At 35.4% G+C, this 16,357-nt stretch overlaps 1 protein-coding gene across 1 annotated transcript in view; it reads left to right on the top strand.

Moving 5' to 3' along the window:
- The first annotated feature begins 1,661 nt into the window (after window positions 1-1,661).
- mmp19 (matrix metallopeptidase 19) overlaps window positions 1,662-16,357 on the top strand; it is a 58,722-nt gene continuing 44,026 nt past the window's right edge. Inside the window, exon 1 of the mRNA XM_051676645.1 lies at window positions 1,662-1,787. Within this exon, the coding sequence (XP_051532605.1) occupies window positions 1,686-1,787 (102 nt within the window). The 5' untranslated portion in view covers window positions 1,662-1,685. The remainder of the gene's footprint in view (window positions 1,788-16,357) is intronic.

The raw sequence follows: 16,357 nt of genomic DNA, 5'->3' as shown, positions 1-16,357 counted from the left end.
CCCTGTGCCATGTGCTAAATATCAGATATATTGTGGTTTTAGTTATAGCATGTTGTCAGTGTACAGGTACAAACACAGGTAAGAAACGACTGTTTCTTTAAACAAACTGCATAGTAAATGAAAAAGCATCTAAATATTTTTCAATAAAAGATTTATGAGGGATCACAGTAAAGCATGTTTAAAGGGAAAAGTTCAATCAAAAATAAAAATTGTCATAAAAAAATAAATAAACAAAATAATAATAATAATCCTGAAAATCTGAAGAACGTTCATGCTGCTCTTTTTCATACAATTAAAGCATATTGTGATGATGGGCTATTCTGCACTAAAAAATGGTAAAAGGCAATAATAATAATAATATCAATAATGATAAATAATAATAATCTCTGAAAAGTACAAAACAAACAACTTAAGTGCTAACAGAAATAACACCGTAACACCATGAACAGCAAAATAATCTATCAAAAGTAAAACTTTGGATAAAAGCATCTGCCAAATGCATAAAATGTAAATATGTAAATGTATTTCAGCTAATATGTAAATAATAAATATAAAGTGCTGAACTGCAATGCTGACTCACTAATCATTGTGAATCTACAGCACAAGTATTCATTTCATTGTAATAACTGGTAGAATTACTTATAGAAAAAAACGATGGCGAAAGTATGACAACTAGTAGCCAGGAATATAATTAAACAATATCACACAAGTGCTATTGAGTCCGTATATCAGCTTGGCCGTAATTTGGCCATAGGTAATCACAGCCATGCTGATATACAAAGCAACAGCACAACCGTGGGTGTGATATTGCTTTTATACAACAGTTAATCAGACAATTAAATAAATAAGGAAAACCAAAGTGTCCCAAAAACCTTCATGTGTGGAAATACTTTCTTATGCCACAGATTAAGGATTTTGCATAGAAACAGCCAAAACTGCCATTGTTAGTTCTAAAGATTAGACTTATGTAAGTGTTAAGTGTTACAATAAATTGAGCTCAGGCTCAACTAACCTCGGGCCATCGCTTCATGTCATCTACAGCTCTGGTGAGGCGCTGTTAAAAGACTGTCTTCGCAACTCACTATGGAGCCACGTATATATTTAGCAGTTTATTTTTACAAATTGAGTACGCTAAACATCACATTATCTGCTAAAATACGCCAATGCGAGAGAAAACAGTGGAGACAAATTGTTGTACTCTTCAGGAAAAAGGTGGATAATGTAAACACACACACACTTTACAGTGCAGTGCACAAGGCGTTTTTTTGGGGCATTTGTTGGAGCTTGACAACCCCAGTCCACATTTGTTTTAGTTTTATGGAAAAGAGAAGCTTGGATATTCGGTGAAACATATATTTTCTTCTACAAAAAAAAAAAGAAAAAAAAAAGAAAATAAAGTCAGGATAGGAACAACATGAGGATAAGTAAATGATGATAGAGTTTTCATTTTGGGGTAACTATTCAGTTTTTCCATTAACTCCTCCGAGAAGGAGGACTATGAGTTTTTGTCCCCTGAAGCAGCTCGTATTAACATCTTCCAGGAAATGCATCATCTCTTGTGACTCACTATGCTCAATTTAAAACCACAAGACGATGGTCCCCGCTTCACTCCTGGACTTTATTCCCAACAGTGTATTTCTTCTTTATACAGATCAAATCACTGGAGCTCTGTACAGACTGTAGTTATGGCTCAATGGATGAAATATACAATACTTTTATTGACTGCTGTTCTGCGTGTATGTTTATCTACTGTAACGGGCATGAGACGGGAGTTCACAGAGGCACAGGTAACAAACAAACATTTTATTTTCAGAATTAAAGCAATTAATTTAACAGTTGATCAACACCAACACCAACTGCAATGCACTACTGTTGTACAATAAAAAAATATATATTAAGACGTTGTACAAAACAAGTATCCCAGACACATACATCTCCGAGATGTCTGTTTTAAGTCTTTTCATCTGAGAAGAATCACAGTCTAATTAACAACTGCTAAACATCTTAAAAAGAGAAAGTTTAAAAACTTTCTAAATCATAAGCTTCTCAAAGAGATCTGCTGAATGTCTTACTGACATGCGAGACATATGTTTTGCCTTACTACTTATAGCTGTATTGCAGATGAACACACACATCAAAAAGACGTCTGGGTGATGTACATGTGCTATCAGGGATTAAAAATAACGAAACATCTATACATGTAAATAGACCTATGTATTTGTGCAGCTAAATAACAATTAAGGAGCAAAGCAGAGTGGGATGATAACTGTACTAAATGTGTCTTTAGATGACATTTATAAACAGACAAGGTATCAACACATTTTCATAGCCTGAGCTGAGATGGGGGTGTAGATTCTGTAGATTTGCACTTGATTAATACTATAGAAGTTTGCTCATGATTGCTTGAGTTGATATGGACAGTGTTTGAGTAAATAAATAAGATCCATATTATTTACATTATCAATTAATTTAGAATTTTGATTATTGTTTGATTATATTAATGCTCCGCATGTCTGAATGTAATAATTAATAATGTTAAGCTTGTGTTGATATGTGTTTGTGAATCAGAGCGTGCTGTGATATGTTTTTTGTTATTCAAAAAGAAAAGGTTATAGGATAAATTTCCGTAATATTTATGTCATGTGATTTACGATTATTACGTGATACAATAGAGATACTTTAGTAATTCAGTTGCTTATTATTTTTATTATGTTTACTATTTCAGAAACCTTGCATATGTCAACTACTTGATAAGCGATCATTAAAAGCCAAACAACACCTGCATTCCTCTGAGTTATCTAAAAGGAGCACTGTAGACAGTGTTTAATTCACCAGATTTTTAAAGCTTCCAGTGAACAGTTTTACAGAAAATCATGTCTAGATATCTTTAAGCTGGCAGTGAGTAAGCCAGAGTCGACTGTGGCAAAAAAAAAAAAAAAAAATCCATAAAACGTAGGTAGTGGAGAGAATAACCTTGAGAGGGCCCTCTACAGCCTCCTGCTTGGGTGCCACATTGTCTCCTTTCTTCTTGCTCCTGAAACAAAGCAATAATAAAGAACACACTTCTTCCTAGCACAAGGTTGCAAGCTGAAAGCTTCGTCAGATTTGGCTTTTTCCCAAAACATAGAGATAAGATGTACTTTCATCTAGTGGGACTTAACAATATCTTCCCTAAGCTTGGAGTGTCACATATATAGAGTCATGAATAGGGAATGCCTGGTAAACGATATAGGAGATACAGGGTGAGATCCTGGATGACCCCATGGGTGACCTGGGCAGGAATAGTATGCTGATGATCTGTGTTAGGCCTAAGCAGAGTTGTTGAACAGACAAACAGAGAGAGAGAGAGAGAGAGAGAGAGAGAGAGAGAGAGAGAGAGAGAGAGAGAGAGAGAGAGAGAGAGAGAGAGAGAGAAAATATATATATATAGGCATCAATCATCCAGATAACTTTTTCATGCAACTTTATTGTAATGAAACAATTTCAGAAAGGATAAATACTTATTAATAGTTGAGTAATACTTAGTCAAAAGGATATCAGGAAGAATCAAAGGTGAAGGTAAATATACACCCCTTTAAAACACATCCGAACACTCCCGCACACTAGTACATAAATTCCTGTGCATTACTAATAGAAATGTCTGCAAATATCCACACATCTGTCCCACAAGCACGCTCATATGCTGTAATATGGCATTTTAAAATGACATATTCAAATAAAGTGTAACAGGAAGTTAAGTAGCCAATGTATGTTTGCATCACACCAATAACAACAGTAATTCAGTGATATTATTAAGCATATTAAAAGCATATAAAGAATCAAATTTAGCATAAACCGAACTAAACCTTTAGAAATAAATTTAATCAAAAAGGCAAATCAAGGATAAATCCCACCCAGATAGCAAAATACAGTGGGCCAATTCTGATTAGAATTTCACCGGCGTGTGGTAAGTTGTGAAATATTATTAGAGAGCTTTTTCTTGGTATTAGACCTCCTTGGTTACGGCTTTAGTGCGTGGACGTGTTTTTAAAATGTCAGTTGGTATTATTAGTTGACTGCCACGTAATGTTTGATAGGCATATGGTGTCTTATTCATTGTGAAACTGTGTTTTCTTGATGGCATGAATCGCACTGAAGGCCTAGCCTTAAAATGTACGGGCCACGCCTGGTGGTTAGTGATGAAAATAATGAGCTGTTTTCTTATGTCAGTTAGCATAAGAGTGGTGTTATAAGCAGCTTGCCATACAGAAATAAGTTGACAATCTATGTGCAGCTTGCATCCATTCAATGGAAAGGCAGCTAAGGCATTGAATATAAATGGAGGACTTAAATAGAACCGCTCCGATGAGCATCTGAATTGTATTGGTAGACGTCATAATCAACTGAGCGTCATTGCCTGAACTAACACTACGCTTCAATTTAAATCAATTCACCGAATGGAGTAATCTTTAAATAAAGCACATTTTATGAATTCAGAATATCTATTAAGTATTTAGTTAAAATTATTGAGGACTATGAACTTTAAAAATGTAGTAGTCTTAAACAAAATGTTTTCAATAATACAGTTTGGTAAAAGCAACTATATTTTATTTGGCATTAATTGAACTCATGTTATACTTAGCAAACTTAAACATATTTAAGTAATTTTAACTCTTTATTTAAATCATACTTATAAGGAATATTTTGAGTAAAACAGCATACTTTACATTGTGTAGTTGCTCATTTTCTCCTTCCACCATCTCTATCAGCAGCTTGTTGTGGTCATTGTGCAATATGTCTTTCCCTGTGTTTGGCAAGCTACTCAAAAATGTAGCTAGCTAAACTACCAACTACTCAACAAAAAAATAGTTAAGCTAAGCTAAAAGCTACACTTCAGAGAAAGTAGCAAGTTACACTACAAGCTACACACCAAAAGTACCTTGCTACATTTTTTTTTTCAACCAGATGCACAGAGCATTCTGTCATAGACAAAGTATCTAAAACACTATGATGTTTATCTAAGCCATGGTACAGTATGCAATATGAAATGTATGTGCATGTAAAAATACAACTGATATTTATACATGCTACCTATACAAACCCATGTGGTCAAAATGAAAAATCACTTCTTTTCTTATATTTATTGCACTACCTCTGCAAACCCTTGTCCATTTTAACATAATTTGCTATGCATATTTCTGTAAAAAAAAAAAAAAAAATCATATATATATATATACACTTGTCAGGTCCTATACCGCGCTCATGTACTGGTACTCAAAATGCTCCGATACCAAAAACCGATACTAACTGACGTACAAATGTCATTACGTAAACATTCGGCCCACAAATTAAAATCACGATATGTCCTTGTGAGATTATTTAACTGCAAAATCTGTAATTTAATAAAATAAATATATCGTTTGCATGTAATTCACATCTTTTAAGGCTTCTCCAAGGCTCATACAGGGGAAACATCGTCATTAGCACTGCGCGCTCTGTTTGTAGCAGATGACAGTAAACAGAGTGCAAATTCACGTTGTAGTGCGAGGCACATACAGAGCACATACTTGTTTAATTAAATAGCTTGCTGTTTAATAATCACTTTGAGTCACGGAGTGACCGGCTTTTCCAAAGTGGGAATCTGCCATCTTAATGTTAGAGCTCCTCGGTCAAAACAACACAGAAACAATCAAAATAAAAAGCTCAGTTAAAATAAAAGCTAAATTGCTAGGGAAAAAAGTATGACAGAAATATATCACTACTATAAAGTTATGTAATATTTACTGTAATTCTACTACTATTACTACTACTAATAATAATAAATCAGAGGTAATTGTATTATACTTAAGCAGTATCTAACATCTTTGATGCTCTGTTATGCAGCACTTTATTTGACAAAATATAACTCCAATGTTGTATTTTGTATTGTGCTATGAGGTTCTGTATATAAGCAGTTCATTTGATTAAAAAAATAAGACAATATTATGTTGAAAATTAATTGTTATATTTTCATTTGATTCATTTTAATTAATTCGTTTATTTAAACACCATTTTGATGATAAAATGTAAATAAACTGTTGATATGGAGTTCATAAAAAATAAATAAATAAATAAATAAATAAAGAGGTATCGGACTCGGTAACGGCGAGTACCAAAAATTAAGTATCAGTACTCCTACTCATTCTCAAAAATCGGGACAGCCCTACATATACTATTCATCTTATCCTGTAATTCTGTGTCTAGCTGTTGTATGTCTGTTTGTACTAGATGCTTCTGATCAGAGGCAAATTCACAAACATTGTGTGTGTGAGAGCACATCTGGGCAATAACAATGTGATATCTGATGGTATCAGATGGTAATACCATGGTAATTTGATATATGATTACCAAATTCATATACTATAGAAATGAATTTAAATGGTGCTTCAAGGTAATTCATAGAGTACCATGGCACTACTATGGTACATTACTATATGAATAACTTATTAATATACCATTTTCTTAATATGGTGCCCCCCGTACATGTCAATAATAATAATAATAATAATAATAATAATAATAATAATAATAATAATAATAATAAAAACATGGTAATGCCAAGGTACTTTTTATGTGTTTTCGTGTAGGCTACTAAATGTTTTGATACTCTTTTGGTGGTAAAATGTCTTTACCTGCAGTCCCGTTCACAAGCTGCACACGTGTTGAACTTAATAAAGACCTACTTCATCACTAGCAAACGACAGGACGCATTTGCAGGTTTCGTTTCCATTGATTGTAGATCTATTGCAACCAGCGTTCTCTTTATTTTCCGTATTTTAAAATATTCCGTGAGCGTTTTAGTAATGAGAGCACTGAGCTTTCTGAGTCATTCAGATTGAATCGCGAATCGAATCAGACCGCTATCCTATCACGTGTGACCAATTCATTTTAAAGAACCGACTCAGATGAACGATTCATTTGTGAGTCTGACATTTTTAGTTCTGATTCAAAACTGGGGATGGCATACACCGGTGTGATTTATGATGTAGCGGTGTAGCTTTTGTCAAAGCTACGCCGCTACCTAATCAAAAATATAGCTTCGCTACTGAAAAGCTACTTGATTTAAAAACTAGCGAAGCCACCTCGTTACTCAGAAATCTAGTTAAGCTTATAGCTTCGCTGTTTGTAGTGAAGCTACTGCCCATCACTGGTCTTTCCATATCTTCTGGTGAATTCTTTGTTTGGGAGTTTTTAATTACTGCACCTATAAAGAGTAATATAGTACAAAACGTTATTAATAAAAGCAACATGGTCTAAATGAGTGCAAAGTAGGGGTGGGCGAGATGACCAAAATCCTATATCAGGACATGAGTAATTTTATATCACGATAACGATATACACTACTGTTCAAAAGTTTGGGGTCACTTACTCATTCATTTATTTATTTTTTCTTCTTCACATTTTAGAATAATAGTAAAGTCATCACAACTGTGGAATAATAGCAATGGAAATATGGGAATTATGTTGTGACTAAAAAAATAAAAAAATAAAATAAAAACTATGTTATATTTTTGCATCTTCAATGTGGACACACTTTGCCTAGATTTAGCAGAAATGTGCTCTTGTCATTTTCTCAACCAACTTCTTGAGGTATCGCCCTGGGATGCTTTTTAAACAGTATTGAAGGAGTTCCCATCTATATGCTGGGCACTTAGTGGCTGCTTTTCTTAATTATTCGGTCCAAGTCATCCATTTCAAAAACTTTTTTTTTTTTAAATTTATACAATTTTTGTTTTGTAATTAAATAAATTAATATGTTGGCACAATTATATTTTTGTCTACAAAACTAATTTCAAACATTTAAGCATACACCTTCAGATCAAAAGGTTTTTAAGATCATGAGAAACATTTCAGGCAAGTGACCCCAAACTTTTGAACGGTAGTGTATATAACGATATAGTTACATTTTTCTGAAAATTCAATTTAATATATAGAATATTTTGTCCTTGTAAAGACTCCATACTTGCCCGATGATGCAATCTCTTCGTTATCTGGAAGCAGGGTCAGGGAGTAACGGAATACATGTAACAGGATTATGTATTTAAAATACAAAATTTAAGTAACTGTGTTCCACTACAGTTACAATTTAAATCATTGGTAATTAGAATACAGTTACATTCTAAAAGTATTTTGATTACTGAAGCGATTACTTTGCATTTTATTGTCATTTGTTTCATTTAATATTTAGTCCTTTCAGATGGAAAACATTTATACATATAAATGATGTGATCCAAAGTGCATTTGAACAGCAGTGAAACACTTTCTTATGATTCATACGAGCAGACAGAGGGGTAAATTTGAAGTAAGTTTGGAGCAGAAGAAACAGAAATAACCCTTGTGTATACTGTCAGCTTTACGCTAAGCTAAAATGCTATTTCTAGCCAGTTTACATGCATATGTTACCAGGCACAATCATATTTTTTTATCAAGAAAATTCACGTTGGATCATAATTTCTTTTTTTCTAGTAAGACTTTTGATATTAGAGCAAAAATCGTATTCTTGATAATTTTTGTATTGTTTTCCTGTAAAAATATCTAAAAATTCTTAAAACAAGATTAATTTGATTTATCTTCTTTTAGAAACAACATTGCATAAGATATTTAGGTTTTTCAGAGAATGTATTTTTAACATGTGTATTTTGACTTACTGTACTGGCAGAGTTTTTAATAGTCAGAACAAGTGAAAAAAAATCTACCAGTGCTGAAGTAGTAATCCAAAGTATTTAGAATACGTTACTGACCATGAGTAATCTAACGGAGTACGTTACAAATTACATTTTACAGCATGTATTCTGTAATCTGTAGTGGAATATATTTCAAAAGTAACCCTCCCAACCCTGTCTGGAAGGTATAATGTGGCTATTCTAAAGACTGTTTGCAAGGAAACAGCGTTCGCTACAAAGAAAAAAATTAGATTTTCTTTACAAACGCGGACATTAATAGCAACTCCCTCTTTGTTTATAACAACTGTCTTCCCCTTGGATTATGTTTGTTCAGTGGATTAACGCTCATGTTGAGATCCAACATAACATTGTAACTCACGAAGATCCAGAGGAATATTGCTCTCAGACTTTCACTCACTGGTGAGATCATTCCAGATATATTTATATAAGTGGACCCCTGTAGTGAACGCTTTATTAACATACAGAGAGAAGACTTTGAACTGGGTGGTTAGTTTTGTGTTTATTTGTTGTGTATATAAATAAAACCCTTATCGATTCAATAAACCAAAGGTTGTGGGTTTTACCTTTCTGTGTCTGTCATCCATTACTATCATTGCACTTTCATATCAAGATTTCTGAACTGTACAGTGTTACCAGGTGTCGTAGGATGTAAGCGTTATAATATTATTTGTCTCTATGAATAGAATATATAAAATAATGTTTCTATAAAGACACTTATTTAGTGTCGTGATAGGAATAATAAAATAAACACTTGTGCCTAATTACGCACAGAACCCCCCCCCCCCCAATATTAACACTCCAAAAATGTATATGACTCCCTCCATTTTAGAGTTGAAATCACACTTTTGAAAGTGTTAAATATGTACATCACTCATAGAGTAAATTTAACACTGTAAATGTTTTTGTATATTTGACAGCAGTGTATATTTAACTGTCAAAGTGTTCTCTTCCTTGGTGTTAAATATGTACTTTACTCAAGAGTGTACATTTTAAAACTGTGAAATTAGTGATACTAAATTGGAGTTAATAAGAGCTATTAGTTAAATACTGAACCACAGTTAATGTAACACTGAATTATAGCAGTTCACATTCAATATTAACTTTAAAATCTTCACTACGTGTTAACTACACACTACAGTATGGTAGGTATTCCATTTAAGAGTTTAAATTTGCCATTCACCCTCATTCTCACCCCCACCCCACAAACCACCCAATAATAAAAATAAATAAATAAATTAATAAAAAATAAATAAAAAAACATTTGTTTCCTCTGCACACTTCACAATTTTTTACAGGGCACTCAAAACCTTATGTAACAAGGTTCTTAAAATGGGGCGAGGAGGCAGCAGGAACCAGCTGAACAGTCAGCTTAAAACTTTAATAACAAACTAAACTCAAACATAACATAAACTGCAAAACAAACAAAGATGCACACACACACACACAGCTTCGTATGTCTCTCTCTCTCGAACTGGCGTCTCCGGCCCCCCCTTATCACTCTCCCACTGATTAGTCAACTCAGCACCAGGCGTGCATCATCACGGCCTGGCCACACCCCCCTGCTCATCACACCCCTGTATGTGACTGCATGAGGTAACACGTCAAGTACAAATGTTTCACATTTCCAAAAGTATTGTAATCACCTTGTGAAAAACAGCTAGATGACCCATGGCCTGAACCGCACTGATCTTTTCTTTCTGACAGGCAGAGGTGGCAGAATGTGCAAAGTATCAGGAAAGATGTGTCATAGTCCCATTCTGTCAGAAGCAAGAGAGTTTGCCATCAATATGCATTTTCAGACAAAATTACTTTGCTTGATTGAAATGCCCTACTTCCAGGTTATAATCCATTTTTTTTAAATGTTTTTAAAAAGTAACATGTTAAGTATTCAGTATCGAGATTCAACTTTAGCTAAACTATAAATAAAAATTTGGCCATTAGCACTTTACCTGGATGCTCATTCAAGTATTCAGTGTATTGGTTCCTTGCGGACTTCAGCAAATGTTCAAGCTCTCATGAGGAAGTCGGGATCTCTGCTTCACTGATGATCTTTATTTGATAGAGAGTCGGCCACTTTTCAAACAGTTTGGTAGCTGTTTCTGGTGCAAACAGGAGGCTTAAGTCCTGAAATATCTGTATAATCAGAAAAATAAAAACACTTTACTGCAGTTTACCTTTAAATGGATTCTAACTCATTACTTGCTCTTAAAAAATGTATGCCATGTTTTCAAATAAAATGACTATTTAAGAAACATTAATAAGATAACAGGATTATCCATCTACACCATATTACATATATGACAGATGAATAGCTTACATATCCTCTCTTGGAAAGTGGATCGTCAAGGTGCTACTACCCAATGCGTATTTCTCTTTAGTAAGTCGACGAGGGATTATCCTGCAAAACAAAAAAGATAAAACTAGTTAGTTTATGGACCTTTACAAATGTAATTGCTATCTAATCTGCTCATGTGTATAGTGATTTGGCAGGCATCCCTAAAATGTGATAACATCATTCAAATTAGTTTGGACCTTATGAACATCTGTGCTTCAAAAATGTACATTTGCAGGGTCTCACCGGGGCCAACACTGGAACTATGAAATATGCATGACTTCAGTGATAACAGAGACAATGCAAACCCACATGAAAGATTAAGACAAGAGGGATTTGACCAGTTGCACATTTAGTGTAAAAACTGAAATTGTACATTTGTTAGCGCTTGGTTGGAGAGACACTGATCTTTCACACGAATCTGATCTTCAGATAAAAAAATGTTGTCTGAACAGGTAAACAATTTTACACTAAAGTCCAAATACTTTTTGTTAACAAAACTATAGAGACCTGGATGTTTGGATAAAAACATCTATATGTACTATAGCTCGTTGAATATAAGCTTAACCCTCAGTTTCAACCATAAGTGAGGCAAGGATGTTAACAATCTGCCTTCTAGTACAGTCAGTAAGTGTCCCACCTTCCTTATATTCATCAAGCACATTATAATCTGTTTAATTAGCTGAACAGATTAAAACCATATTGTGTTAGAGCCATTAAATCATTTTTTAAATATGATAACATTTGCTCAGAACATTATGAAGTCTGTACACTAATAGTAGAGAGGATACACTTACTGCTCATGGACCCAGAGCTTGAGCTCGGCCCACTACATGAGGAGACAAAAATAGGGGTGTGCTGGGGTCTGAAGACAAAAAGGAATCACACAACAGAGACTTTTAGAGTGAAATTAAAAACAGGCTGAGATTAATTAATTACGCTCTTTTACACTCAAAGTTGAATCAAAGATTTATGTGTTATAAATGGGTATAAAAAATACACTATAAAACTATTCATTCTCTTTCATCACCATAAAGTACAAATAATTAAAGAGTAAATTGTATTTATTCTTTAATAATCTGGCATTTTTCAGTGGAGTTAATTTAACAGAAAAACGTACTAGATTAACATTCTAACTATATTTTCTGGATCAACACCTAATCTGTAAACTTTTAGTATGCTCCGGACATGACACACAACAAATTCTTAGTTTATCTTATTTTGTTACTTGTCTTCATGAACTCATATTAAATAAACATTCAAACATGTTAACTTATTTTGGTTTTCACCTTACTTTCCAATGGGATTGTAACAGTCTAAGGAGGAGGCGGGAACCGGCTGAACAGTAAACATAAAGTTTAATGATATAAATGAACTTAAAACAAACATAAACAGACACACATGCAACGCGACCGCGTGTGTCTCTCTCTGGAACCGGCGCCTCGAGCTCCCCCTTATCTCGCTCTCCCTCTGATCAGCTGTTCCAGTTCCAGTTTTATATGATCTCATATTCGGGACTGTTGGCAATATTAAATAATAAATAGCACTGTTGTCCTGAGACTAGGGACGTATGGCTGCTTACAGGGCACTCAAATTTGTCTAAAATGAGACAGAAATGCATTGCAAACTTGGTGAAATTGATGCTTTTCAGGCACCTGCAGAAATAATGTTGACATGACATGCCTGGACATACACCATAATTAATAACTTAACGACTGAAAAAAATGCAAATAACAGCTTTTTAATACATCCACAGACATTAAAGATCTCTTTAATATGCATTTCTATAACTGAAAGTAATGCATAGTGGTCAAGGGAAAGCTTCAGATCAGAGCACACAGGCGCCTTCTAGCTAGCGAATGACTAAGAATAATTCCTTTTAAACATAAATTTGTCACCGTATCTGAAATATTAAGTTAACATGCAGATATAAGCACATCTGGATATAAAATATCTATTAAACGCAAAGTTTTAAGTACATTTACTCACCAGTTGCAGCTTCTCATCCTCTCAGTGAAGCGAGGGAAGAAATAGCCACAGCACTGCCCAAATGTCCGGATGTTGACAGTAACACTGGCAGTTTGGATACCTGTAACTCTGTGATTTTACACCCACACTATACCCTATAGTGTTCATTTCACTAGATCTAACACTAAAACTAAACACTTTACTCTGAAATGCCTTAACACTGGTATTTTAACAACAGTGAATTTGCTGTGCAAGCATATAAGTGTAACGCCAGACTCACACATCCTCCGTCAGAGGTGGTCGTTTGTCCATTCACATTGGCCGCGTCTCTTCTGTGAGACACAGCTGTGCCTCTGTGCAGGAAAAAAGTTATCTCTGGGTCCCTAAACCAATTTTTTCTTTAATAAGTTCATAAATTATATACAAATATGTTTTTGAGGGGGGGTAATTGTAAATAAATGTGTTCTTCATGAAATTGTATGTACTTGATGAGTAGGAAGAGCACATTTGCTAAATAAAGTACATACAGGTGCATCTCAATAAATTAGAATGTCGTGGAAAAGTTCATTTATTTCAGTAATTCAACTCAAATTGTGAAACTCGTGTATTAAATAAATTCAATGCACACAGACTGAAGTAGTTTAAGTCTTTGGTTCTTTTAATTGTGATGATTTTGGCTCACATTTAACAAAAACCCACCAATTCACTATCTCAAAAAATTAGAATACATCATAAGACCAATAAAAAATACATTTTTAGTGAATTGCTGGCCTTCTGGAAAGTATGTTCATTTACTGTATATGTACTCAATACTTGGTAGGGGCTCCTTTTGCTTTAATTACTGCCTCAATTCGGCATGGCATGGAGGTGATCAGTTTGTGGCACTGCTGAGGTGGTATGGAAGCCCAGGTTTCTTTGACAGTGGTCTTCAGCTCATCTGCATTGTTTGGTCTCTTGTTTCTCATTTTCCTCTTGACAATACCCCATAGATTCTCTATGGGGTTCAGGTCTGGTGAGTTTGCTGGCCAGTCAAGCACACCAACACCATGGTCATTTAACCAACTTTTGGTGCTTTTGGCAGTGTGGGCAGGTGCCAAATCCTGCTGGAAAATGAAATCAGCATCTTTAAAAAGCTGGTCAGCAGAAGGAAGCCTGAAGTGCTCCAAAATTTCTTAGTAAACGGGTGCAGTGACTTTGGTTTTCAAAAAACACAATGGACCAACACCAGCAGATGACATTGCACCCCAAATCATCACAGACTGTGGAAACTTAACACTGGACTTCAAGCAACTTGGGCTATGAGCTTCTCCACCCTTCCTCCAGACTCTAGGACCTTGGTTTCCAAATGAAATACAAAACTTGCTCTCATCTGAAAAGAGGACTTTGGACCACTGGGCAACAGTCCAGTTCTTCTTCTCCTTAGCCCAGGTAAGACGCCTCTGACGTTGTCTGTGGTTCAGGAGTGGCTTAACAAGAGGAATACGACAACTGTAGCCAAATTCCTTGACATGTCTGTGTCTTGATGCCTTGACCCCAGCCTCAGTCCATTCCTTGTGAAGTTCACCCAAATTCTTGAATCGATTTTGCTTGACAATCATAAGGCTGCGGTTCTCTCTGTTGGTTGTGCATCTTTTTCTTCCACACTTTTCCCTTCCACTCAACTTTCTGTTAACATGCTTGGATACAGCACTCTGTGAACAGCCAACTTCTTTGGCAATGAATGTTTGTGGCTTACCCTCCTTGTGAAGGGTGTCAATGATTGTCTTCTGGACAACTGTCAGATCAGCAGTCTTCCCCATGATTGTGTAGCCTAGTGAACCAAACTGAGAGACCATTTTGAAGGCTCAGGAAACCTTTGCAGGTGTTTTGAGCTGATTAGCTGATTGGCATGTCACCATATTCTAATTTTTTGAGATAGTGAATTGGTGGGTTTTTGTTAAATGTGAGCCAAAATCATCACAATTAAAAGAACCAAAGACTTAAACTACTTCGGTCTGTGTGCATTGAATTTATTTAATACACGAGTTTCACAATTTGAGTTGAATTACTGAAATAAATGAACTTTTCCACGACATTCTAATTTATTGAGATGCACCTGTAGACCCACAACACACACAGGGTGATTCTGCATTTGTCTGCATTCCAAGAACAGAAACTGTTGTGTCCCTGCGTCTACAGTTTGCATCCAGCCTACCTTTCTCAAACAATGGGTGAGTAGTGCCAAGTTATTATTTATGGTTTAGCAACATATTTAAAAGGTTGTGAAAAATATTGTAGGAGCAATACAAATGAACACGGGCAAGTAATGACAGAGACCTTGTTTATTTTTAGTTTGTATTTATGCTGAGGGTTGTAAAGCACTTTATATTTCTCCACTTCCACAATCAGTCTGGCATCGTCCATCGCTATAGCCTTGCAAAGTTGAGGTTATTGCTGCTTCAAGGAAAACAGAGGGCAGGTACGTGCACTTCATCTTTATCAGCACACTTGGTCCTGATTGGTTAATGTTTTGTCTATACTTTACATCTACAAAATGGAAAAGGGTCCGGCAGTTTATTAATTCTTTCCTTTATTATGTTATATTTTATTGAGTTTACTTGCATGCAGACATATAAATTGTAGTGTACTATAGGTTCGGTTTGAATAATTTTGATTTGATTTTGTGTCGCTGAGCTCAGTGTGAGCCGTGCAGCAAAAATCTGCTCACTGCCGGGTCTGGGATGCTTCCGGGACGCTTCACCGCATGACTCACGCTTGTAGTGTAAATGGTGTCATCTGTTAATATGGGTGCCAAAACGGAGGGCCTGGGTAGCTCAGCGAGTAAAGACTGACTACCACCCCTGGAGTTCGCGAGTTCAAATCCCAGGGTGTGCTGAGTAACTCCAGCCAGGTCTCCTAAGCAACCAAATTGGCCAGGTTGCTAGGGAGGGTAGAGTCACATGTGGAAACCTCCTCGTGGTCGCTATAATGTGGTTCGCTCTTGGTGGGGCGCGTGGTGAGTTGTGCGTGGATGGTGTGAAGCCTCCACATGTGCTATGTCTCCGCGGTAACGCGCTCAACAAGCCACGTGATAAGATCAGGGCACCAGACTAAAAAAATTACTACGGAGCCATTGGCTCCTAACTGAAACATTAAGGAGCCAAATGGCTGTTTTTAGTTGCCAAATCACAGAATTGCTTGATTTAGATTGCTGTTCAGAAACAAGATAGAAAGCCGAAGAAAAGGAAGACAGCTGATAACCCATTAATCTGAGGTTTAACAAACAGTATACATAGTTGAGAAGATAAGTTTACATTCCCTTTTGTCTCATAAATGTTCACACCCCTTTCATAATTTATAAAATTATAAGAGATAA

Source organism: Myxocyprinus asiaticus, chromosome 37, assembly GCF_019703515.2.
Source record: "Myxocyprinus asiaticus isolate MX2 ecotype Aquarium Trade chromosome 37, UBuf_Myxa_2, whole genome shotgun sequence".
In the NCBI taxonomy this organism is placed as follows: Eukaryota; Metazoa; Chordata; class Actinopteri; order Cypriniformes; family Catostomidae; genus Myxocyprinus; species Myxocyprinus asiaticus.
Note: the sequence above shows the minus strand (reverse complement) of the source record. Positions and strands in the feature narration are given on the sequence as shown.